At 48.9% G+C, this 25,460-nt stretch overlaps 2 protein-coding genes across 4 annotated transcripts in view; one reads left to right on the top strand and one right to left on the bottom strand.

Annotated features, from left to right (window-relative positions):
- Positions 1 to 25,460, bottom strand: part of HOMER2 (homer scaffold protein 2) — a 93,047-nt gene that overhangs the window by 54,321 nt on the left and 13,266 nt on the right. The gene's annotated exons all lie outside the window — the stretch shown is intronic.
- On the top strand, positions 17,619 to 18,244 carry LOC105748434 (40S ribosomal protein S27-like). The gene has a single exon (XM_049706822.1). It carries the CDS (start codon positions 18,057 to 18,059, stop codon positions 18,210 to 18,212), a length of 156 nt encoding a protein of 51 aa, XP_049562779.1. The 5' UTR covers positions 17,619 to 18,056; the 3' UTR covers positions 18,213 to 18,244.

Genomic DNA, 25,460 nt, shown 5'->3' with positions numbered 1-25,460 from the left:
GGGGACACCCAGGACAGGGGCAGGAAGAGGACCCACCCTTAGAGATGAAGGACAGGGGTCAGGAAAGCAGCAGGGGAGCCAGGAAAGAGCAGCGGAGCTCAAGAATCCTCAGGGTCATTCAGGCTGACAGAGCTTTCCAAAAATCCAGTTGGCTTCGTATCATATTGGAAGCCACCATGTAGCCCAAACTTTAGAAAGGAAAACAAAGTGATGGACATATGAAATATATACCAAAACGACTTAACAGTCCTTATTTCGTGTCAGGAACATAACAGGGTTTGGGTTTGATTCTAGTTCCTTTCTTGGCTCTTTTTACCTGTCAGAGACAAAGCTGAAGAAGGGGAGGGAGGCTCCACAAAATCGTGCTGCTTCTCTTTGTTGAGAGTAAGCGGGGGGCGTGGTGGTGGGACAGCGGGGACCTCCCTGGTGGCGCAGTAGTTAAGAATCCACCTGCCAATGAGGAGGACATGGGTTCGAGCCCTGATCCGGGAAGATCCCACATGCCACAGAGCAACTAAGCCCGTGCACCACAACTACTGAGCCTGCGCTCTAGAGCCCGCGAGCCACAACTAATGAAGCTCACATGCCTAGAGCCCGTGCTCTGCAACAAGAGAAGCCACCGCAATGAGAAGCCCGAGCACCGTAACGAAGAGTAGTCCCCGCTCGCCACAACTAGAGAAAGCCCGTGCACAGCAACCAAGACCCAACGCAGCCAAAAAATAAATAATAAATAAACTTATAAATAAATTTATTAAAAAAAAAAAAAGAGTAACGGGGAGACTAGTTCAGACTGTGGAACAGTACATGTTCCCTAGGAGGACCTGATCATCTGTGTAACCTTGGCCAAGTCCCTTCCCTCAACGTTAACAGAACCACCTCAAGGGACTGTTTAGATTAAATGTGATAATATATGCAAAGTGCTTTCTTTCTTTCCTTTTTTTTTTTTAACGTTTTGGCCACACTGCACAGCATGTGGGATCTTAGTTCCCTGACCAGGGATTGAACCCATGCCCCCTGCATTGGAAGCACCGAGTCTTAACCACTGGATCGCCAGGGAGGTCCTGCAAAGTGCTTTTTTGTTAGTAATAGCAGCCAGTTAAAGGAATATTATGATAATACATTAATTACACACGTGAGACATCACTGCAGGGAAGACAATCCCCTTTTCCACCTTAGACAGCTCAATATGCCCAAAGAGACCTAGTTCTCTGTCCCTGTTATCATCAGCAAATTAAACAAAAGAGAATCTTCAAAAAGAATAACTGTGCACTTTCACAATTAAAAAAAATTTATAGCTTAAAAAATTTAGAAGTCTGGGATTTATTTTTTCCTTTACTGGCAAATTAGTACTAACTATGGCAAACTGGTTTTGTGGTTCATTTTTGTCTTTTGGGTTCCTGGTTAGCAGCAAGGGGGATCCTAGTACCAGTTCTAGAAACCAACTGCAGTTAAGTATATAGCTTACCACTCTGAATTTGGGTTCAGGGGGAAAAAGCTCTTTTTGTTTTCCTAGGAACCACTCGTGTAAAATTAGAATCGCATGGTGTGAAGAGGCTGGTAACTTGCCAAGTCAATTGCAAAAGATGTAAAATACAAAACCAAAGGTGCAGACATACCTCAAAAAAGCACTTCTGATGTATTCATTTACACTATCTATCAGTTGGTCTCTCAGGCTAATAGATATTTTATGTGTGTATTATAATACACAATTTTCTACAAAAATAGGCGGCAAGTATAGAGTCACCAGATTTGGTGCGTGTGCACGCACACACAGACACACACGTACATATACGCAAATACAGAACTGGCGAAATTTAAATTTCATGGATAATTTAAAAATTATTTTCATTGCGCTATATAATTCAGATATCATAAAACTCACCCTTTTAAAGTGTACAGTTCAGTGGTTTTCAGTTTACTTACAGCATTGTGCCGCCATCACCACTATTTAATTTCAGAGCATTTTCATCATCCCCAAAACCCCATTCATACTCATTAGCAGTCACTCCATTCTCCCCACCTCCAGCCCCAGGCAACCCCTGATCTCCCTTCTGTCTCTATGGGTTTGCCTGTTCTGGACATTTCATATACATGGAATCACAGTATGTGGCTTTCTGTGTCTGGCTTTTTTCACTGAGCACCATGTTTTCAAGGTTCATCCCTCATGTAGCATATATCAGTACTTCATTCCTTTTTATGGCTGAATATTAGTCCATTGTACGGATATCCTACATTTTGTCTCTCCATTCATTAGTTGATGGACACTTGTACTGTTTCCACCTTTTGGCTATTATCAATAATGCTGCTACGAATATCTGTGCACTAGATTTATGTGGCCATGTGTTTTCTTGGCTCTTGGGTTTATACCTAGGAGCGAAAGAGTCATATGGTAACTCTATGCTTAACTTTCTGAGGAACTGCCAGGCTTATTTCCAAAGAGGCTACACCATTTTGCATACCCACCAGCACTGTCTGAGAATTCCAACGTGCCTGCATCCTTTCCAGAACTTGTTATTGTCTGTCTTTTTTATTACAGCCCTCCCAGTGGGCATGAAGTAGAGGCTAACAGATACCTAACACATCTCTAGCGGGACAATGGTGTACTTGATGAAGGTGACCTACACCCTAGGTAGACAGACAGAATGTGTGCCCACTCTGCACCTCCACTGTCTTACTTGGGTCATTGCTGTCCCAGGGAGGAACCCACCTCACACTAGGCTGCCTATTTCAGGGCCTCTTATGAACAGGAGAATTTTTTTAATGCTTTTAGAAATATTGAAAACACAGAAAACGGAGGTTTCGAGAGAGGCAAGGAAGGAGTTCAGTAAATACCGAAGCAAAGGGTTTTCAGGTAAGGCAACCTTGGGAGATACAAGCAAAGCTGTAGACTGTGGGCAGGTCATATCTCAAAGACTAGGAAGATGTTCTCCTGGGCTCTGCCATTCTCCCCTTGTCTGGAGTGGCCTGGACAGAGTTGAAACTCAGCATCCCTGCGGGCTGGGGAGAGGTGGTTATGGAAGTCCCCAGTGCCTCAAGAGCATGTCTACTGTTCTTGCTTTGCTTCCAAGCTACTCTGACCACCTCACAGAGGCTTGAGCTACAAGAAGAGAGCTCTGGATCCTTCCAGAACTTCTCTTGTGCAGCTGGAAGCCCCTTGACTGCTTCCGGACAACGGTGCCTGCTGGTAGAGACTGAGAGTCTACCTACAGCCCAGAGCCTTCCTGCCCCCTTGTCTTGGCCACTGTCTTTGCTTCTGTGCCCAACAGCAGCTCTCTCTCAGGCTACCTTCTTTAAAAAGCTACAGAAGCCACTGCTTAGAAGAGTAAACTACGACAGGCAGACAGTAGGTTACACAGTCAAGCTCTACATGCCTTAGGGAACGGTTCTTGTCCCAGTCCCCCTGCCTGAATCCTTTTCTCTAGACTCTCAGGTCCAGGTTCCCTGCAGGGCAGAGTCCCTCAGCCTGGGGAGCCTCAGGTGCCATCTCTTCTGGTCATTTATTCAAAAAGTGTGCTGGGACTGTGGAAAACAGTTGGCAGTTCCTCAAAAAGTTCAACACATAATTACCGTATGATCCAGCTATTCCATTTCTAGGTATATACCCCCAAAGAACTGAAATCCGGGGCTCAAACAGATACTCGTACACTAATCTTCATAGCTGCCTTATTCACAATGGCCGAAAGGTAGAAACAACCCAAATGTCCACCAACGGATGAATGGATAAACAAAATGGGTTACATACATATAATGGAATATACTATTCAGACATAAAAAGGAATGAAATTTTGGCATATACCACAACACAGATGAACCCTGAAAATATGCCGCTAAATGAAATAAGCCAGACACAAAAGGACAAATACTATATGATCCCACTTATATGAATCAAACAGCCGAATGCATAGAGACCGAGAGTAGAATGATGATTACCAGGGGTTGGGGGCCGGAGAGAATGGGGCGTTACTGCTTAACAAGTACAGAGCCTCTGTTTGGGACGATGAAGAAGGTCTGGAGAGGGGCAGCAGTAACAGGCTCACGACACTGTGAACGTTCTACATGCGACTGAATTGCAAACACACTTAGAAGTGGTTAACATGCTAAACTTTGGGATTTCCCTGGCAGCCCAGTGGTTAAGACTCCGAGCTTCCACCACAGGGGGCGAGGGTCGGGGAGCTAAGATCCCACAAGCTGCGTGGCGTGGCCAACAATAAATAAATAAATAAAATTTTTTTAATGCTGAACTTTACGTTATGTATATTTTCCAACAACAGCGGCAGAGTGTGCTGGGATGGAGCAGGCCTCAGGAGGACGGGGCAGGGAAGAGCAACCCTGAAGAACAACAGCTCAAAGGCAGCAGAGGGAAAACTGCAAACTGTGCATTGAAAGGGCAGGTGGAGCAGAGGTGGGCAAGCTGGGCAAGCTGGGTAAGTGGGAGGGAAGCCAGGGAAGACGGCCAACACCAAGCCCGGGAGCTCAAAGCTTCAAGGAGGGAGCTGTCCAGAGCCTCTAGCGGCTCCGAGGACGCTGAAGACTGCAGAGAGCACAGAGACACAAAAGTGTCCACAGCACTTGACAGCAAGTTGCACCTTCTCAGTAAAAAAGAACTGTGAGCTAAAACAGTGAGAGGTTTTTCAGCATCAAACTGCAAAGACTAAAAAAACAAAAACAAAAACAAAAACCACTTGCCTGCTGAAAAAGTTCTGGAGATGGATGGCAGTGATGATTGTACAACAATGTGAAAGCACTTAATGCCAGTGAAGTGCACACTTAAAAATGGTCAGGGACTTCCCTGGTGGTCCAGTGGTTAAGACTTCACCTTCCAATGCGGGGGCGTGCAGGTTCAATCCCTGGTCGGGGAGCTAAGATCCCACATGCCTCACGGCCAAAAAACCAAAATAAAAAAAAAATAAAATTTAAAAAAAGATGGTACATCATATGTTGTGTACATTTTACCACAATAAAAAAAAAAAAACATTAAAAAAAAAAATCCAGCCTGCTAGAGTAGAACGCATCTGTCTCTTTTACACTACTAATGGGGTATGACCAGGAGAGCTCTCTGGGAGGCAATTTATTGAATCAGTAATAAATTGATTAAAACTGCATTCTCCTGGGACTTCCCTGGCGGTCCAGTGATTAAGACTCCGCACTTCCACTGCAGGCAGCATGGGTTCAATCCCTGGTGGGAGAACTAAGATCCCACATGCTGCATGCGGCCAAAAAAAAATGCGTTCTCCTGAAGCCAACGACTCCACTTTTTTTTTTTTAACTTCTTTATTGGAGTATAATTGCTTTACAATGGTGTGTTAGTTTCTGCTTTATAACAAAGTGAATCAGCTATACATATACATACATCCCCATATCCCCTCCCTCTTGCGTGTCCCTCCCACCCTCCCTATCCCACGCCTCTAGGTGGACACAAAGCACCAAGCTGATCTCCCTGTGCTATGCGGCTGCTTCCCACTAGCTATCTATTTTACATTTGGTAGTGTATGTATGTCCATGCCACTCTCTCACTTCGTCCCAGCTTACCCTCCCCCCTCCCCGGGTCCTCAAGTCCATTCTCTACGTCTGCATCTTTATTCCTGTCCTGCCCCTAGGTTCTTCAGAACCATTTTTTTTAGATTCCATATATGTGTGTTAGCATACGGTATTTGTTCTTCTCTTTCTGACTTACTTCACTCTGTATGACAGACTCTAGGTCCATCCACCTCCCTACAAACAACTCAATTTTGAACAACTCCACTTCTAGGAACCTATTCAAGGGCAATAAATGAGGACGTGCAAAGGTATGAGGGCAAAAGGACAGTCACTGAAGAGCTGTTTATTACACACACCTCCCCTGACACACACACAATCCTTGTAAATAACCTAAATGCCCCAAAGTGAGGGACTGTTTAAATCAAGTATAATATAACCATGCAAGACATACCACTCAGCCTTTAAAACTTGTAGTGCTTACTAACATGGACAGATGTTCTTTTTTCCTTTACCCATCATGATTTATTCTTGACTTCATTAAATTATCATTCAATGATTTACATCCAGAAGTTACTGAATAAGGAGGCCAACAGGTGCTGCTGAGTACAGTCTGTGTCCCCTTTCCTTCTGAACAGAACCAGCTAGGACTTGAAGGGCTTCAGTGTCACTCAAAATCTCTTCTTCAAAGAAAACAAAACAAACAAACAAACAAGAACTCATAGGTTCCAGAGTTCCAACAAAAGCTCGCCAACACTAGGACTATAGATGTTACTAAGGTCATATAGTATTAAAATGAAAAGATTAAAAAAAAAAAAATGAAAAGAGCTTACAAAAAAGCATCCTACTAAGATCTCATTCTTATAAATATGCATACTAATAAAAATATATATTAACTTAGCAAATATCTACTCCACAGCTCCATAGGAGAGCTATGCTGACCATTGGGAATACCCCAGAACGAGACCACCACGGCCTCTGCCTCAGAATCCAGGGAGCTCTGGAGCCAGCTGTGTGTGCATGAGGAAGACCAGGGAACGGTGACGACAGAGCTGGGGTTTTCTCTGGCAAAGGGAGAAATGAGGGTTATTGAATGCATGTGAGGTGAAGACAGTGAGCCTTGCTACAACCTGAAACTGTGTCTGGGCAAGAGAGAGGCCGGTGTCGCTCGCTTCCCAACCGAGAGGTCAAGCGTAGAACCACCTGGACCAAATAAGACAGGTGTGAGAGGACCCCAAACACCACGGTTGACAGAGGCAGAGGGGTAGGTGCTCTGAAGAAATTTATACAGGGACTTCCCGGGCGGTCCAGTGGTTAAGACTCCATGCTTCCACCACGGGTTCAGTCCCTGGTCAGGACACTAAGATCCCCCATGCCGCGCAGCCAAAAAAAAAAAAAAAAAGAAAAGAAAAAAAAAAAGCACGATGCCAAGAGTTAACATTATATCGTATACTTACCATTTTGCAAAGATCTTCTGTTAAGTGTTCTTATGTCACACACACATATAATAAGCAAGAAGGGCAGGAAGAAGCTTTTGGAGGGAATGGATTTGTTTATGGCATAGACTGTGGTGATAGTTTCGCAGGTGTGTTCTTATCTCCAAACTCATTAAGTTGTGTACATCAAATATGTACAGCTTTTTGTATGCCATTTATACCTCAGTAAACTGTTTTTTCTTAAAAAGTTTAGCTAGCAAGGGAACAGAAATGACAGAAGCTGGAGAGGGACTTGGCACCAACAGAACTGAGACCCAAGGTGCCTTCTAAGTGCCCAGGAGCTGGGCTGGATATCTCCAAGCCACGGACTGCCCTGGAAAGAGCCAGAACCCTCGTTTTCAGTGGTTGTTTGGGCTTGTTTCTGACTCACAGTTAATCCACTGGTTTCCAACCTACTGACCGAGAAGTGGCCATTCATTATTCGTATCTTCCCTGTGGACCCCACTGATTGAAAGATGTTGACCTTCCAGGCAGTATTTATGAAAGAATAATTTTTCTCACTTCTTTATGACTGAAGTCATGTATAACCCCCAAATAGCTTTCTAATCAGCAGGATTTCACCAAGGTGGCCTCAAGAACTGATAGGATTCCAGCCAAAAAGGAAGGTACGTTAGTTACCTGCCCAAGCAGCCTAAAGCAGAACAACTGCCCTTTGTCTTGGGGAAATAATAAAATAGCCTGGACACTGGTTCCTACCCTCCCAGGCCCCTGGGTGGGAACTGCTGGACAGCCATTTCCTTTGCACCCAAGGACATTGCACATGACGCCAAAGACACACGGGAAGGCGCAAGCAGAGAGGACCTGCCCCCGTGGGGACAGCAACAAGTCCCAGCAGCACGTAAGGCAGAAGTGACATGTTTAGCGGTTAACATTATGAGGCTGAAACACTGTATGTCTTAAGAGAAGGAAGCCTAGTAAATAAAAATAAATCCCTTGTTCTAGAGCCACCGTGAGTTTACTCTGACATGCAGAAACAATGCACCTCTCTCCAGCCTTTTATTTGCTGCAGTCCCATGCACACAGTTGGGCCAAACTATTTGCTGAACTAAATGATTTGTCTTCGATGTAATGTGGAAATTATATCGGATGTGCCCAACGAAGCAAAAATTCCTTTCTATTATTACCCACAATGTCAAGGGCAAATGTGTAAACAGCTCATCTGGCCCAAGAGTTCAGGTGTGGGGGCCCCAAAGCAGGCCTCCTTCAGTTCCGGAGAGCGTCCCTGGGACAGCTGGCGAGGCCAGAGCTCTACAGGACTGGACCCTACACTCCATGGAGCAGCTCAGAGTCAAGAGTTGTGGAGAACACCCGGGCAGTGGATTCCCAAGGACACCCGGGGCCAAGAGCAGGCAGGGCTACTGGAGCCCTGCATCCTCCAAGCAACCGGGCCCAGACCTCTATCTACACTCCTAAAAGCCCTTCAAAAATCTAACACTTGGCCCTAGGGACAGAGAGATGAATGAGACGCTGTCCCAGACAGCACATACTGGCAGTGACACCGAGTGAGTACCGGGTGAAGAAAGCCAGCACCTAAGGGTGCAGACCTGAGGGCTCAGGTACGGCAGTCAGAGGTCTTTGCCAGGGATCCTCGATCTGGTTGGGACAGTGCCCAAAAGCCATGGGACAGGACATCACAGTGCTCAGATTCCCCTCCCACTGGGGGCTCATTTCCATGTTCTACTTGAATATCAGGCCCCACCTTAGCAGGGGTGCTGGGTGATCCACAGGGGCTTACTTGCTTGTTCCCAAGTTCTTCTCCATGGAGCTTTTCCAGACGCTCGCTTCCACAGCTTCAAGAACCATCTCCTCGTGATGATGCCGAGATGTCTGCCTACAGCCCAGGTGTCTCTCCTGAACGTGGCGCCCACACCTCACCTCCCTGCAGCCCTATTTCAGGTGCTCCCGCCTTCGGCTCTGTCAGCACGGCAGAATCCTGAGGAGTCTCATGCCAGCACACAGCAGGAACATCTCTGGCCTCTGTCTGCTCCCCTGCAGCTCAGGCCCTTAACCTTCTTCCTAGCAGCGTCCTCAAATGGGCCACAGGTGTGCTGAGCCATGAGTCTGCACGGCACAGAACTGGGAGGGCATCCATCCATGGCGGTGTGGCTCATAAAAGCTCTGCACACTGACTCTGTCAACTGCCTGGCAGAAAGCAGGCGTCTGGAAGGTGTCTTGAGAAAGAAGTGGCTTTTTTCTCATTTGTACAAAGATGTCATGGCGTTGGGAGGAAGGAGCTTGTTGACAAGGGGATCTCCTCAACCCTCGGGTGCACAGCAGAGCCGGGGACGACTGGAGTGCCCGGGCTGGTCACTTCTGACCATGAGCAGTCTCGTCCGTTTACCCATGAGCTGTACAAATATTTTCTGTGTGTCCATGACGTTAAGAAGATTGGGCAACTCTGGCCTTGCTTACAACCACAGCCTCTCTCTGTTTCTGGATCCTTTCTTTTGGCATCTAAACAAGCTCAGGTTTCTCCCGTTTGCACCACCTGTAAGGCCGCGTGCCTGCCCCACCCAACACCCCCTTCTGCCCACAGGCCACTGCTCCGGGAAGCAGCACCAGGCTGCTCACCAGGAAAGGATCCAGGAGGACCAAGGCCCAGTAATGGGGACAGTCTAGGTGGGCCACGAAACCACCTCCGTCCAGAATCCCGCCATCACTCTTCCACCTGGGGCGCCTCAGGTGCATGATTACACATGACTAGCCTAACAATTCAGTTCTTCAACTCTCCCCACTGAGAGGTTTCATGGGTCAAACTGACCTCAGACTCCAGCATTAGTTACAACAACAACAAAAAAAATCAAAGATTCAACCAGGAATTAAATGGAATGTCCAGGAAGAGTTCAGTTAATACATTACCACAGTAGAGCACTATATCACCATTTAAAAAGAGAACATTATTATGACTATATAAATATTGTTCCCTGCAGAGCCAAGAAATGTGCCAGGAATTCTAGTTCCTTCTGTACAGTTCCAATGTCAAGAGCCAAGTGCTCCTCCAAGGGAAAAGTTCCCAGCATCCAGGTCAAAGAGAAGCTTCTCCTCTCCAGCTCTCTCCCCACTGTTCAGAGCAGGTGGTGGTGGTATCTTAGTGTGTTTCACATTTGGATCACAACAGGCTCGCGGTCATTTTTCTTTTTTGTGGCATTTTTCTATTGCCTTCTTTTTCCTATTGAGAAAAGAAACACAGCCCACTTCCTATAACCCTTGTGGTCTTCCAGCTTCTTGTTCATTCTGAACATTTCCTGGAATCCATTCCAGTCTCTGTCCTGGAGATATTATTCTTGGAGCTGACGACTTCCAGTTCTAATTTGGACTGGGTGCTTCTGAGGCCCACTCACAGCCGTCTGTCTGGAAGTTCTTTTCTTCAGGCTCCCAGAAGCTACCAATTCTCTTTCTGCCCCCAACTGCCTCCTTCATAGGCTTCACCCTTGTTTGGCTGGTGTAGACCCTCAGAATGAGTGGGAAGTAAACGTTTAAGTCCTTGCATACCTGTAACTGCCTCCACTCTCCCCCAGACACTGGATGAATTGGGCTAGGTGTATTTGCTTCCCAGGGCTACACATGATCACCAGCTGGGTGGCTTAAAACAACAGGATCATTCTCTCACAGTGTGGAAGCCAGAAGTCCGAAATCAGTTTCACTGGGCTAAAACCAAGGTGTCAGGAAGGTCAAGCTCCCTCCAAAGGCTTGAGGGGAGAATCCGACTCCTGGCCTTTTCTAGCTTCTAGGGTTGCATTCCTTGACCTCTCCCTCCATCTTCAAATCTCTCTCTGCTGAGGTCTTCATGTCCCCATCTCTCTTCTGTATCTGTGTATAGTAAAATCTCCTTAGGTCTCTCCCTCATAAGGACACGTGTGATTGCATCAGGGCCCACCAGGATAATCCGCCATAATCTCCTCATCTCAAGATCCTCCCCTTAATCATATCCACAGACCCTTTTTTTTACCTTATAAGGTAACACTTACAGGTTCCAGAGATTAGGGCCTGATATTTATAGGGGACATTTTTCAGTCTACTCTGCAGCATATAAAAATTTTTTCCAATGGTTACAAAATTATTTTCCCTCAGTGTCTTGAAGGCCTGGCTTTACTATTGATTGTCTTTCATCCATGTTATCTGATTAGACGTTTATTTTGCTGCCTCTTCCTCTCTCTGATTCCTCAGCGTGAGAGCACTCCTCGTTCCCTCCCCAGCTAATCTAACTGAGTAGGTACCATGGCTTCAAACACCATCCATTGACCTCAGATCCACGCCGGACGAAGGAAGGCTTTGTTCTAGAAGGCCAGCACCCACACCCCCAGCCTTGCCTCTGCCAACGAAGTTCACCTGTCCTCATTTTCCCCTGAGACCTTCCATTAAAGTCCCAGCTTTCAGCACCACATTCATTTCTGCCCTGGGATGGACCTGCAGGCTTAGTTGAGAGGCTCTCTGGGGTTCTTGGGCAGGGCAGACTGGCCCGCTCCACTCGGGCCCACTGGGCTCTGGGGCTTCTCTGCTACATTTCTGAAGTGGCCATACCTCCATCTGCTTTCTATCGTCCAGAAATTTGTTGCAATCTCTCAGCTGCTGCTAATCCCCTCCCATTCACTTTGCTGTCATAGGATTATACTTTTAATAATCTCTTTATTATCATTTTAATGGGTTCTGGGGAGGAAGGGTAGACAGAGGCACATGCGCTGAATCCTTCATCTTGGACTCTAAGTTAATCTCATTACCTTTTCAGTTATAACTTGCATATGCCGCAAAGATAACAGACGTTCTATTCTAAGCCCCTTGTCCGTGGGCTCCCATTGGTGGGAAGTGGGAGTGGGGACGGCAGGTTTCGGGTTCACATCCCAGCTTGTCACCTCCCACCCACCTCCGACGCACACAGACCCTCCTTGTCTGAGCACTGCCCCTCCTGACACAGATCTGCCAGTGCGAGTTATGAGACTGGCAGACTGCATGCAGGTTTCCTCTTTCCAGGATTTTTTTTTAAAAAGCAAATTACTTCTGTGGCTTTCCCTATAAGGCCGGAATACAGGCACTGGGACATGAAATGAAGAGAAGGGACAGTGTTAAATGGGGAACATCTTTTGCAGGTTCCATCAGCCCAAGAGAACCTTTTCACTCAAAAGCGAAGCCTGCATGACACATCCCTGCCTCACCAAGGCTCAAGTTTAAAAATAAACACGGGCATTTGAAGGAGCACAAAAATAATTCGTGCCCGAGGCTCCGCAGAACCGCATGGCACCAGGTGTATGCTGACCCCGCAGGAGCTGAGACAGGTCACGTTCAATAGAAAGTCAGCCCTTGTGGACCTCAAACGAGCGATACACGAGTAAAGGGAGCCTTTTTGTGCTGGATTCCCTTGTACTACAGAGCGTCAACTGCACCCCATTCAGACCAACCACGGGCGTCTGCTCTGTCTAGCTATTCATACAAGGGCTGTGAAGGCAGCCCCCAGCCCCAGCCCCGGAGCCCAAATCCAAGACCTCACCCAGCCTTTGTCTCCTCTTCCCTATCAACCCCTGCACCAATGTACAGGATTAACAAAACAGAAGTTCCTCTCACCCATACCTGTGCCTTCAGAGGAGCTGTGCCTTCCCCCTGGAATGCCCCCTTGTTCACGGCCACCCCCCACTTAGCCCACCCCCACTGGTCAGGATCCTACCATCTTTCAAGACAAAGTGCAATTTGGTCACCTCTTCCATCAGGGGCACCTGGGTCCACCACCAGACTGGATTCTCCCTCTGGAGCCCAGCTTTGTGTGTCTCCTCTGTGGCCCTCATATTATTCTGACTTGTCTTTGGGTAGCTATAGGTGTGCTGTACCCCCCAAATTGGACTGTAAGCCCCCTTGGGCAGGAATCAGGTCTTCATTTCCAGAGCCCCTGCAGCACCTTGATAGAGGAAGTGTTTGAAGTTGTGGACAGAGCTTTGAGTGAACCCAAGTCACAGAGGGCCCAGAGGGACTAGTCGCTGGCTGGTGTGACCCCTGTGAAATTCCACAGGGCAAACAAGCAGACCTTTGTTTGAAAGCAGTGGGAACCCCTCTCTACAGCAGAACTGCTAGGTAATGTTTTCCTTCCAGGCACACATACACACAAGCACACATACACACGTGCATGCACACAGACACACACAGAGGCATGCAGAGATATATTGACCCTCTCAGCTCCAGGCCGCAACAGGACAGCTGGAGGCCCAGCTTACGGCTTCCACCAGCAACTCCTCCCTTTATCCCAGGTGCTGCACAAATGACCTTTCCCGATGCACTCTGCCTGGCCTGAAAGCACAGCTCTACCGGGGTGAGCTTAAGGGCCAGGACTACGTTTTATGTGCCATGTTACAGCCAGAGCCTGGCACCCAGAAGACATGTCTTCACAAAGTGGTGAGAGAATTCCCTGGCAGTCCAGGGATTAATATTCGGCACTCCCACTGCCGTGGCCCAGGGTCCATCCTGGTCGGGGAACTAAGATCCTGCAGGCCGCATGGAGCAGCCAAAAAACAAAACAAAAAAAACAAGGGGGTGAGACGGAAGGGTGCAGAGAGAGAACAAAAGGGTCCGAGCAAACAGGCAGTCAAGTTCCATTTATACTTCGTTAGGTTTGGAAGGAAATGTACACAGCATTGGTAGGTCTTCAGCAGACATAAATAAGTGACTATTAGAAGAATGACATGTTTTCCTATCACACTGTGCTCTGGTTATGATGAATCAGATGGGGGCTATTTATCATACTGGATCTTCTACAGGTTTTTCTCCCTTTTGGAAAAGGTCTGACACTCGACTTTTAGCAGACCCAGGCAGCTAGCAGGTGTCCAGACAGTTGGGGCCTACGTGTGCCCAGAACAGCCCGTGCTCCTTCCCATATACCAAGGACATACTGCCCGTCCCCTCCAAAGGCCCAGATGGCCTGTGTGTAGACTTCTCCCCACTTCCTTTTTATCTCCTCCAAGCGCTCTGCATCAAGCTTCCATCCTCAGAGTCACGGGTTTCCACGCACACTCACATTTGCAGCGCAATTCGTGTGCCTCTCCTAAGGCATCTGGTCTTTAAATAGGAAATGCCTTTCCATGTCCTAGAGCAATGCTGAGATCCACTCACCAGATCTCGGCAGTACCTCGGAAAAGGTATTTCCTAGAGGTCCTGGCATGTACTGATCACCTGTCGGTGTCTGGCATCGTGCTGGGCACTGACATACATAGCTCACCTCATTTTCCCAACAACCTTGAGAATCAGTGTCTGTGTCTTCATTTTACAGAGGAAAACAGGGGGAAAAGATTAAGTAATGCACCCAAGGGCACACAGAGTTGTCAGGCGGGAGTCACCTGGGTCACCTAAACCCAACACACCCCTCAGGCTCCCTTCCCACTTGTCCCAGGAGGCCCCACACCTGTGTTCCCTGACCCTCCTCCCCAGGCTGCCCCCCCTGCCACCATGTTCAGGCAGAAGCCCTCCTGAGGACCTCAGCGGGTCTCTGGGCAAACAGGTTCATCCTTATCCATCTCTTACCAAGGCTGTCATCCCAGGCCTTAAGGAATGATCCAGAAATCCAAATCCTGCTCACCAGCAGCAACCCCACAGTCCTTCCCAAAGTCTCCACAGTCAGGAGAAAACCCAGAAAATACCTCCTGAGTCCCCCAAACCTTCAGGTTCCTGGCCAAAGGCTCACAACTCCTAGAGGTGCCCCTGGGGCCTGTCTGGACCACCCACCAGGCAGTAAGATGGGGCAGCAGGCAGCAGCTGGCCCACCTGGTGCTTCAAGAGCTGGCCTCCTGGGCGGCCACAGACAATGTCCATCTGGCCCACCTGGGTCTCTATGCAGCCACCTGTCACCCAAACAAGTCTCTTCCCACTGCAGCCCTAAACAACTAACTCAGGAAACCCCCTTGTCTCTCCAGCTCCTGTCCACACTCACCCCTGATCTGTGAGGCAGGCCTCCTCCTGACCATTCCAGAGTCCGTGCTCCCTATTGACCTTTCTGGACCACATCCACCCACCCACCACCCTCTCAAACAGCACTTCCCCTGGGAAGCTAAGATTCTGCACTCGATTTCTTTTTTTTTTTTTTAAGGTTTTTTTTTACGTGGACCGTTTTTAAAGTCCTTATTGAATTTGTTACAACACTTCTTCTTCTTCTTCTTCTTTTTTTTATGTTTTGGTTTTTTGGCCACGCGGCATGTGGGATCTTAGCTCCCCAACCAGGGATGGAACCCACATTCTCGGCGCTGCAAGGCGAAGTCTTAACCACTCCAGGGAAGTCCCGACACCCAATTTCAATGTGTGGGTTTCCCCCCACACCACCAAGCAACTGTCTGAGACACCAGCTGGGTGTCCTACAATCCAACTCAATTCTGACACCATCCACCCGCAGAGAGGGTCAGATCCCACAGGTTACAGGTTCAGTCCCACAAGACCCCCGCCCGCCCCCACTTCGTATGTCAATCACAAGTCCAGTTACCACCTGCACTTCTCACCAGCTGGCGACAGATTCAAGGTCTCAACAGTTCGATTCATTTGCTAGAGCAGTTCACAGAATTCAGAGAAACATTTTACTCACTAGATGACTGGTTTATTATGAAAGGATATAACTCGGGAACAGCCAGATGGAAGAGACACATAGAGCAAGGTATAGAAAAAGGACTCAGAATGTCCCTGCGCTCTCTGAGCGCCACTCGCCCCAAATGCCCACGTGTTCACGCACCTGGAAGCTCCCTGAACCCTGCCCTTTCGGGCTTTTATGGAGGTTTCGTTACAGAGGCGTGACTGATGACATCATTGGCGATCGATTCAACCTCCAGTCCCTCTCCCCTCCCCAGAGGTGGGGGAGCGTGGCTGAAAGTTCCAACCCTCTAATCATGTGGTCGGGTCCCCCATCCTCAGGTGCTTTCCCAGTCACCTCATTAACATAACAAGACACCTGTAAGGCTCTCTTCACAGGAAATTCCAAGGGTTTGAGGAGCTCTGTGCCAGGAACAAGACGAAGATCAAATATATATTTATTATAAATTATCACAGAAGCCTTCCCCAGCCTCTCCCTTCCAGGCCAGACACCCCTACCATCTGCCCTCGCGACACCCTGTACCTCTCCTGCAGAGCACAGCTGGATGACCAGGCTCCTCTCTACCTCTTCTTTCCTCCCTCAAAGTCCCAGGTCTTCAATCTCTTGTCATCAGACTCTGTCATCCTCTAGCCCTCACTGCTGCTGTCAACCACCAACCCCGTGTCACTCCCCCTCGTTTCTGGATGATATCAGGATCACAGGCCCTCTCTCTCCCGATTCTCAGTCATTTCGACCCACACATACATGATCTTTCCAACTGGCCTCCTAACTGCTTGAACCCCCCTCAGCCTCTCCAACTCCCTGTCAAAACCTGTCATTTATCAATAACTCCAAACCCGTCTATAATCTTCATTCCATGCGTCCCACCCTCTGCAACTGGCACCCAGTCACCCACCGTGCCCGGTTCCTACTCCCAGTCACCTTTACCTGCTCTATTGCTCATGGCATTTCTCACCTCTAATATGCCATAAAATTTACTTCTTTGTTACAGTTTGATTTATCGTGTGTCTCGTTCAAATGTAAGTGTCACAAAGGCAGGGATTCTTGTCTGGTTCACCACGTGCAGCACCTGGTATACGAGACACTCAACAAACACTTGTTGAATGAATGACTTCTACTTTTGTAATTATTCAACCTCCATCTCCCCTGCTATACTGTAAGCTTTACAAGGACAGAGGTCAGATCCATCTAGGTCACCCCTGGAAGTACTCAGTAAATACTACGTAACTGAGGGAACGGAGGAGCAAAGTTCATATTCAAGAACTGCATTGCTGGGCTAAACCCGCTGCTCGCAAGGGTAACTTCTACCCAGACTGCTTGGATGCAGCTCTGTTCCCACTGGCTGCCACCTGGATACAGGTGACCTAGATAAAGCTGTTGATTCTGATAAACCCAAGCATGAAGCATCAGAAGCCCATAGGCACGGAGATCTGAGCATAAACAGTGCTTCCTGCTGCTGCCATGCAAATATTTGATCCCATGGATGTGGGGGAAATTCGTTTTACCTGTTACCAAGAAGAGTTTCAGAGGCTACCTGAAAAAGTTCATTCTAAAAACAGATTACCTAGAAGACGCTCAACCATGAACTTCCTCCCAGCAAAAGACACTTAACGAGATCCTATCTAGGTTTCAGATCATAATTTCAGTCTGTGACTTCCCCTTCAAGCTGCACTCATGACTCACTAGGTTAGTTTAGCCATTCGTGGGTAAGGGATTTGCTCTAGGAAAAAAACATACAAAGAAACCAAACGATTTTTGTAAGATGCACAAACAGAACCAAATGTCACTACTTCAGACTTAGTCTGACCTCTCACCTAGGATGAAGGGGCTTGAAAAGCACTCCCATTGGTGGAGATAAAGTGCTGACAGGGAAACCAGTCCTGAAAATCACATCCCTCAAGCACCTTCCAGCTCCGGTTCCTGACAGGCAGCTCCTTCTATTACAGCCAGGAGAGGCCCAGCTACAGCAAAGCTGCCAGGACACTTGGGGGGAAAAAAGTTCTCATGCATCTTTCAGACAAACAATGCAGGCAATCAGCTAAAGCTTGAACCCCTGGCAAGTGTGGGCGAGATCCTGATTCACAGCCAGAAAGCAGGTGAGAGCAATGTGGGCTTTGGCGAGCTTACCACCCTGCTCTGTGTCAAGATTAATGTCGACATAACTCATCCGACATAGACCCAGCCTAACAGGTTTACTTACTGGGGACTCAGATGCCTACTACGTGATCTGAACATTGTCTTAATAGATGTGATTGCAACATACAACTCAAGAAGACTGAAGAATTAAGTCATTCTGAGAACCTCGACTGAAATCTGAGAAAAAGGACCAGGGAGAAACTGGAAGAGAGAAGGATGAGAAAAGGAGTGGGTTCGGTAGATTCAGGGCAAAATCTGTAGAAAACTCAGCTGCATTCCGGTGGTGATGACTTCCCCACGAGAATACACCTCTTGCAAAGGATCTCCTTCATCCCTCTCCAGAGGAGGAGAAGAGGAAACACAAGAAGAAGCGCCTGGTGCAGAGCCCCAACTCCTATTTCATGGATGTGAAATGCCCAGGATGCTATAAAGTCACCACCATCTTTAGCCATGCACAAACAGTTTTGTGCGTTGGCTGCTCTACTGTCCTCTGCCAGCCTACAGGAGGAAAAGCAAGGCTTACAGGAGGATGCTCCTTCAGACAGAGGCAGCACTAAAAGCACCCTGAATCAAGATGAATGGGAAACCACCCCAATAAACACATTTTGGATTAAAAAAAAAAAAGGAAGGAAAGAAAAAGAAAATTCAGCTGCATGAACAGCCATGGGTTCACATCAGACTAAATGCCTGTTTATTACCCCTGCCCTTTGGAAGGTGTGCTAACAGAGCTTCCTTAAACACATCTCTTTTCTTTTAAACCTCAAGTGGTACTTTTGAAACAAAGATTGTTTTTGTCATGGAACTGTTAAAAGTCTCAGAGTAATACAACGTATATAACCACCAGCCCACTCAGAGTCCTGGCTGTGTGACGTTAAACAAGTAACTTAACCTCTCTGAACTCGTTTCCTTATCCATAAAACATGAAGCTTAAATGAAATAATGCCTATAGATAATCAACAAATATTACTTCCCTTCCTCCTGGCAGAACTCAATCTTCTACAGAATCCAAGTAAGACACCACAATGACCGTCTGACATGACCTACGTCTGTCCAGCAGACCATTCTGTGGCCTCACAGATAAAGAACCTGTGTAATTACAGAACAGGAAGAAAGCTGGGAAATAATCGGCCAGTTCTGAGATGCCACCATGGCTCCTGAGGGGAGGGTCATCCGCCAGAAGATAAAGTAGCCTTCTCTTCCCTGCAGAGTCTCCAGAAATCTCCACCAAGTACATATAGAAACCAGTGCCAACACTACAGTGGTTGGGAGGATGCAGATGTGGCCCGAGGACACGGTCATCTCACGTGTGCAGTCACGTGGCAGTGAAGGGACAAATAAGACCAACTAAGAATTCACGGGGCTGATACAAACAGCTGATGGATGCAGCCTCTCAGGGGAAAACTTGCATTATATCACATGACACCTTCATCCGCTTTCGTGACATTTCCAGGGCTGTGCCAATTTCGCCGGGTGCTTGCAAGGCAGCTGTTTGAAGCTGCATCCCTTTCTCTATTAGGAGAACCTCCTTGGGCACCCAGCCAAGCTCTCCCCCTGAGAGGCTCCCAGAGGTACAGTATGACCAGGCCTGGGCCACACAGCCATGCTTGGTGTACTCTACTTAATTATTTAAGGAATGAGGCATTGTTTCCTTTGTGGGCAAAGCTTTCAGAATATTTAAAATTCACGGGAGAAGCCAAGGAGTGGGTTTTTTTTAGCTCCCTCCCTTGAAGTAAGGGATATGGCTTTCAATCAGGTTGTGGGATTCCAATTCCAATTTTCCAGAATATTCCATCCTTGGTGAAACATGCCTGCTTTAAAAAAAAAAAAACCAGGGATTCCCTGGTGGCGCAGTGATTGAGAGTCCGCCTGCTGATGCAGGGGACGTGGGTTCGTGCCCCAGTCCGGGAAGATCCCACATGCCGCAGAGCGGCTAGGCCCGTGAGCCATGGCCGCTGAGCCTGCGCGTCCGGAGCCTGTGCTCTGCAACGGGAGAGGCCACAACAGTGAGAGGCCCGCGTACAGCAAAAAAAAAAAAAAAAAAAAAAAAAAAAACAGAGAAGAAAAAACAGGGAGGAAGCCCTGACAAAGGCCAAACTCGATTAATCATCAGTTTTGTCCCATGGGAGTCACTTTCAAATTTAGCGGATCAGATTCTGTTGGTGCCAAAGTCAGGTAGGAGCCCAACTATTGCTTGGGAACACGCTGGTTGCAGGGAGGTACAGGGCCCCCCTAAGACAGGAAGCACTGCTCAACCCCAGGTCCAACTCAGTGCTCGTCTCACCCAACTCCATATCCTGGAAGAGATGCCACAGGCCATCTAGGTGGGCACCTGAGGGCCCACAAAGGTGGGCTCACAGCCCCGGATAAGACATGGGGAGGGACTAGGCACACTCCATGGCAATGCCCAAGGAACACGTCCCCACACCTCAGAGGGGTCACCTGAGGCCCCAGGATGGGTGGAGGGCCCACTCCCTAAAAGGAAAGTTAATGCACTGTCTCCAAAAAGGCAGGCACGTTTCCAGGGGGCCTCTGCACCCCAGAGCCGCACACCTGAGCATGTGCAGGGGGTTCATCTCTCCCAGCAAAGCTCAGCCCACAACACGGTCTTCCCGAGGACAGGAAAACCTGGCAATGCCCAGAGCTGTGTGCTCCTCAGAACAGGAAGGTCTGGACAAAGCTTTTGCAGCCATCACAGGCCACCTCCTTCTGTCCCTGCCCGGTGTATATACCCAACCTGTAACAGGTGCCCTCAGGCTCCCTCAGACACCCAACCGGCTGCCTGTGCCTCCCTCCCACTGGCCGGAGTTCCCCCAGATGTGTCCACAAGAGCAAATCCCCCTCCTCCAAATGGCAGTGCTCACCTACATGGAAACAGCTCTCTCCTCCCCCTACCTCTTGGCCCATGTTCTCCCCTCTCTAAGCTGAACATGCCCAAATCCTTTAAACAAGTGGTTCTAATCTCTTTTTGAGTCAAGGACCCCTTAGAATATCTGATTCAAAAGCTATGGCAGGGCTTCCCTGGTGGCGCAGTGGTTGACAGTCCACCTGCCGATGCAGGGGACACGGGTTCATGCCCCGGTCCGGGAAGATACCACATGCCGCGGAGCGGCTGGGCCGGTGAGCCACGGCCACTGAGCCTGGGCGTCCGGAGCCTGTGCTCCGCAACAGGAGAGGCCGCAACAGTGAGAGGCCCGTGTACCAAAAAAAAAAAAAAAACTATGGCAAAAAAACACAAAAAACTATGGCCATCCTCCCTAGAAAAGCACATGCACATACACAATGTTCATACAGTTTGTGGGGAGGGGTGTTCACAGACCCCTGAACTGCATACAGGGACTTCATTTTAAGAAAACTTCCTCAAATCATCCTCAGGAAACATGTGTCCAGACCCCTCCTGCTCTGCTCTCCCTTCTAAATTGGATGAACTCTGACACCCAGAACCAAATACAACATTCTAGATGCAGAGTGAAGCAGACCCATCACCTCTATTATAGCTATTTTCATACTTCGACTGAGGTCTTCAAAGTTTTAGCCAGCCTTCGAGACAACCACACCACCTGGGCGGACTCACATGGAACTCACCATCAACTCAAAATCCCCAAGTCTTTCACATGCTCGGGAAGATCTGCCCCACTTCCCACCCCTTTACCTCGGGGAGAGCTAGGAGGCCACACCCTCTGAGTCACCCAGCATCATCCAGGCTCTCGGTCCTCCCTGCTCTGTTCATCTCCAAATCGGAGCCAGTCCTTCGCTCCTCCCTACACTCTCAGATCCTCTGTGGCCTCACTGAAGTCCTTGAAATCAGCGGGCACCAGCTGTCCAGCCAGAATATTCCCTTCACCTTCATGCCTTAACTGACACTAGGCTGGTCCCTGAGGATAGCACTCCGCACACCACGCACAGCCAGTCTGCTCCTCTCGCCTCCCACAAAAGCAGAACACAAGGGGAGACGGGCGACTGGTGTCCTTGTGGCCCCCCCCCAGCACGTGGCTCTCTCTGAGCGCTTGAAGGCGAGGCCATTCCAGCCACCTGCCTCCCCTCCCCACCCTCACCAGCCTCCAGGTGTTTCCGGTCATTGATCAGGGGCTTCAGCTCCGAGCCCAGCTGCTTCTTCCAGCCACCTCCTGTCACCACACGGATAGCCCCCAGCACCCTGGACTCAGCCCCTTGACCTCCGCCAGTCCAATGCCTTCTTCCCCATGCCCTTCAGTGACTTCCCTTCCTTCCCTGAATGGCCCCTACCCTTCCCACAGGCTATCACTGTTCCCAACCCCATGGGAATACCCTGCCCCTCAGCCTGATGCGTCCTGCCATCCGCTTCCCATGCCCACATCCAAGCAACCGGGCAACATCACAAAATTGGGTGGACATGTTTCACTTTAAAGGCATGTTCTCGGACCTCAAACTGTCACTCTGCAATGGCCCACAAAGCCTGGGTTTCTCTGGGAGGCTTACCACCTGCTCCCAATTTCACACCTTTTTCTTCTTCTCAAACTTCCCACACCCATTCCTCCACCCTTTTTTTTCAATTAATTAATTAATTTGTTTATTTATTTTTGGCTGCGTTGGGTCTTCGTTGCTCCGTGTGGGCTTTCTCTAGTTGTGGCGAGCAGGGGCTACTCATTGCAGTGGCTTCTCTTGTTGCAGAGCACGGGCTCTAGGCGCGCGGGCTTCAGTGGTTGTGGCGTGGGCTCTAGAGCGCAGGCTCAGTAGCTGTGGCGCACGGGCTTAGTTGTTCCGCGGCAGGTGGGATCTTCCCAGACCAGGGCTCGAACCCACATCCCCTGCATTGGCAGGCGGATTCTTAACCACTGCGCCACCAGGGAAGCCCCTCCACCCTTTCTGTGAGCTGATGACCTTGTCTCAAACATCATGGAGAAAACAGGAGGCTTGGAGTGGAACTCATGCATCTTCCACCCCACCCAGACCTGCCTCTATCTGCTCCCACTGTGGCCTCCTTCCCTCCTTTCCAGGAGAGGGTGCCTCCCTCTCCCCACTCCAAGGGACAATTCTTCCCCTGATGCCCTGAGCCCCATGCCTGTCATCTTCTCAAGGCCTGGGCTCCTCTGTCACCTCGCTTCTCTTGGGCAGCATTCCTGCATGCTGGAGTTCTCCTATCTTAAATACCTTCCCCCTTTACCCACAGCCTCTCATGTTGTCTCATTCCTCTGCTCCCTAAACAGTCAACTTCTTGAAAAAGTGGTCCACGCATCCCCCACGCAACCCTTGTTCCAGCCTCCCATTCAACTTCCAGCCCACCTGGTGTCCGGCCCCACCTCGTCGCTGACTGGTTTGAGGTCAGGGCCACCAGCGGCCACCATGGCACCCAGTCCCAGGCCACTTCTCAGCAGCGCTTGACACTGATGCCCAAGCCCTCCTCCTGGAGGCACGGCCCCAGTTCCTCCTCCCTCCCCGGGGCGTTCCTCCTCTGTCTTCCTTGCTGGCTCCTCCTCTTCTACTGGCTCCTCGACAGTGGGTGTTCCTGAGCCCTCCCCCCCTCTGCCTACCCTCCCGATCCATCGTGACCTCACGCAATCTACCTCCAGTGTGACCTCCGCTGAGCCCAAGCTGCGTACAATCCACTGCCTTCTGCCCAGCTCCACTCACAACCTCTGGCTCAACATGATGCAGTTACTTGACCTTGACTCACCCACTCCACACCTAACCTGCTCCTCCTGTAGGCCTCCCTACACCTACTATTTGCTTAACCCCCAAACCAAATGGGTCCTCTTTATTTCCTCCCTCTCCCTTAACCTGAGCCCATATCCAATCCCTCTGAAAGTTCTCCAAACCATCTGTGGAATCTGCCCACTTCACTCCCTCCCCTCTGCAACCTGAGGCTCAGCCAGCATCCTCTTTGAACTGGAACCCAGGAACCCGATCACTTCTTCTTGCTCAGGGCTCATCCTCTTCATTCCATTCTCCACAGAGCACCAGAAAAGTCTTCTTAAAAATTAGGAAGGGCCGTGTCGCAGGTCTGTTAAAACCCTTCAGTCTTGGACTTCCCTGGCGGTAAGGTGGTTGTGATTCCATGCTTCCAATACAGGGGGTGCAGATTCGATCACTGATCAGGGAACTAAGATCCCACACACCACGCAGCGCGGCCAAAAATAAATTTTTAAAAAAACCTTCAGTCTTATCCAATCTCACGGCATCTCAAATAAAAACCATAGTCCAGGACTTCCCTGGTGGCGCAGTGGTTGAGAGTCCGCCTGCCGATGCAGGGGATGCGGGTTCGTGCCCCGATCCAGGAAGATCCCACATGCTGCAGGGGGGCTGGGCCCGTGAGCCATGGCCGCTGAGCCTGCGCGTCGGGAGCCTGTGCTCCGCAACGGGAGAGGCCACAACAGTGAGAAGCCCGCGTACCGCAAAAACAAACAAACAAACAAAAAAACACCATAGTCCATGCCACAGCCTATGAGGTCCCGTCCACCTTCATTCCTTCCTACTTCTCTCCAACCTCAGACTGGGCACCCTCCCCTCACTGCTGCCAGCCAGCCCCACAGGTCTGATTTCAATTTCTCAAACATTCTGGGCAGCTCCTTCCCACGCTGGGTCTTTACACCTGCTCCTCCACCTAGAATGGTCTGCTCCTGTTCTTCACGTGATGTAGCAGCTTAAATGTCACCTCTTCAGAGGCAGCTCATAAACATACATTCTAAAGTCAGTCTCAGCCCTTGCTTCTCTCTCATGGCACTGAGCATGACTTGCAGTTACTTTATTTGTGGATGCTTTTAAGAGGTTTTGTTGTTGTTGTTGGGGGGAGGCGAGGGCTGGGAGTGGGCAGAGACAGGAGGAATCTGTCTCCCTCACTAGAATGTAAATTCCATGGGAATAAGAGGAACCATGTCTGATTTAAATCATTAAATGTTAAAATGATAATATTTTGGATGTATTTGTTTAAAATACATTAAAATTTATTTCACCTGTTTCTTTTGCTTTTTTTTAAATGGACAATAGAACATGTAACATTACATATGTGGCCTTCATATTTCTATTGGACTGTGCTGGTCTGGTTCGCAAGGACTGGGGGGAAGCAGATTATGATATTATGTTGATATAACATTGTATTATAGGGACTTCCCTGGTGGTCCAGTAGTTAAGACTCTGTGCTTCCAATGCAGGGGGCGCAGGTGCGATTCCCTGGTCAGGGAACTAAGATCCCGCATGCCACAAAACAAAACATGCCACAAACAAACAAACAAACCCATTGTCTTATAATCAAATGTTTTATGTGATAAACAATATAGAGGGGCATGGCCCAAGTATTCAGGTACACAGAAGACGGGTAGGCCAGGCTAGGTTAGAGCAGGCTGGAAACGCCAAACTAAAGAAGATGAAGTCATGAATCATTGCTACTTAGCTGGTCGCCCTGTGAATTGACCCACAGTCTAGATATTCTTGTCTGCGTAAGACTCAGTGCTCCCATGCCCTCCCTTCCCCTTCTCATACTTAGAGAATCAGACTCATCAAAAGAAATGAGGTTTTGTTACGGTCTGGTTTTTCTTACCATCTCAGCTTTGGGCCACTGCAAGACTCAGAGTGAGGTCAAGGAGACAGTGCTGTGCAGAAGCACTCAGTCCATCTTCCATGGGACACACCCTACATCAGATGGTGGGGGAGAGGGCACAGATAAGCCCTCCCCACCCTGCCTCTGCCCTCAGGTGTCGAGCTGACCCTGCGGGTCACCACATTAATGTTCATTCCCTCCAAGAGATTATCTGCTCCCCTGGAGCAAGGAAATCCACTTCTCACAGAGGTTAATAAACTTTCAGATCTCATTACTCAAAGAGGTCATGCTGGCA

The sequence above is a fragment of the Orcinus orca genome, chromosome 2 (genome assembly GCF_937001465.1).
Source record: "Orcinus orca chromosome 2, mOrcOrc1.1, whole genome shotgun sequence".
Classification (NCBI taxonomy): Eukaryota; Metazoa; Chordata; class Mammalia; order Artiodactyla; family Delphinidae; genus Orcinus; species Orcinus orca.
The sequence above is the reverse complement of the archived record's forward strand: the minus strand, read 5'-3'. Positions and strand labels throughout refer to the sequence as shown.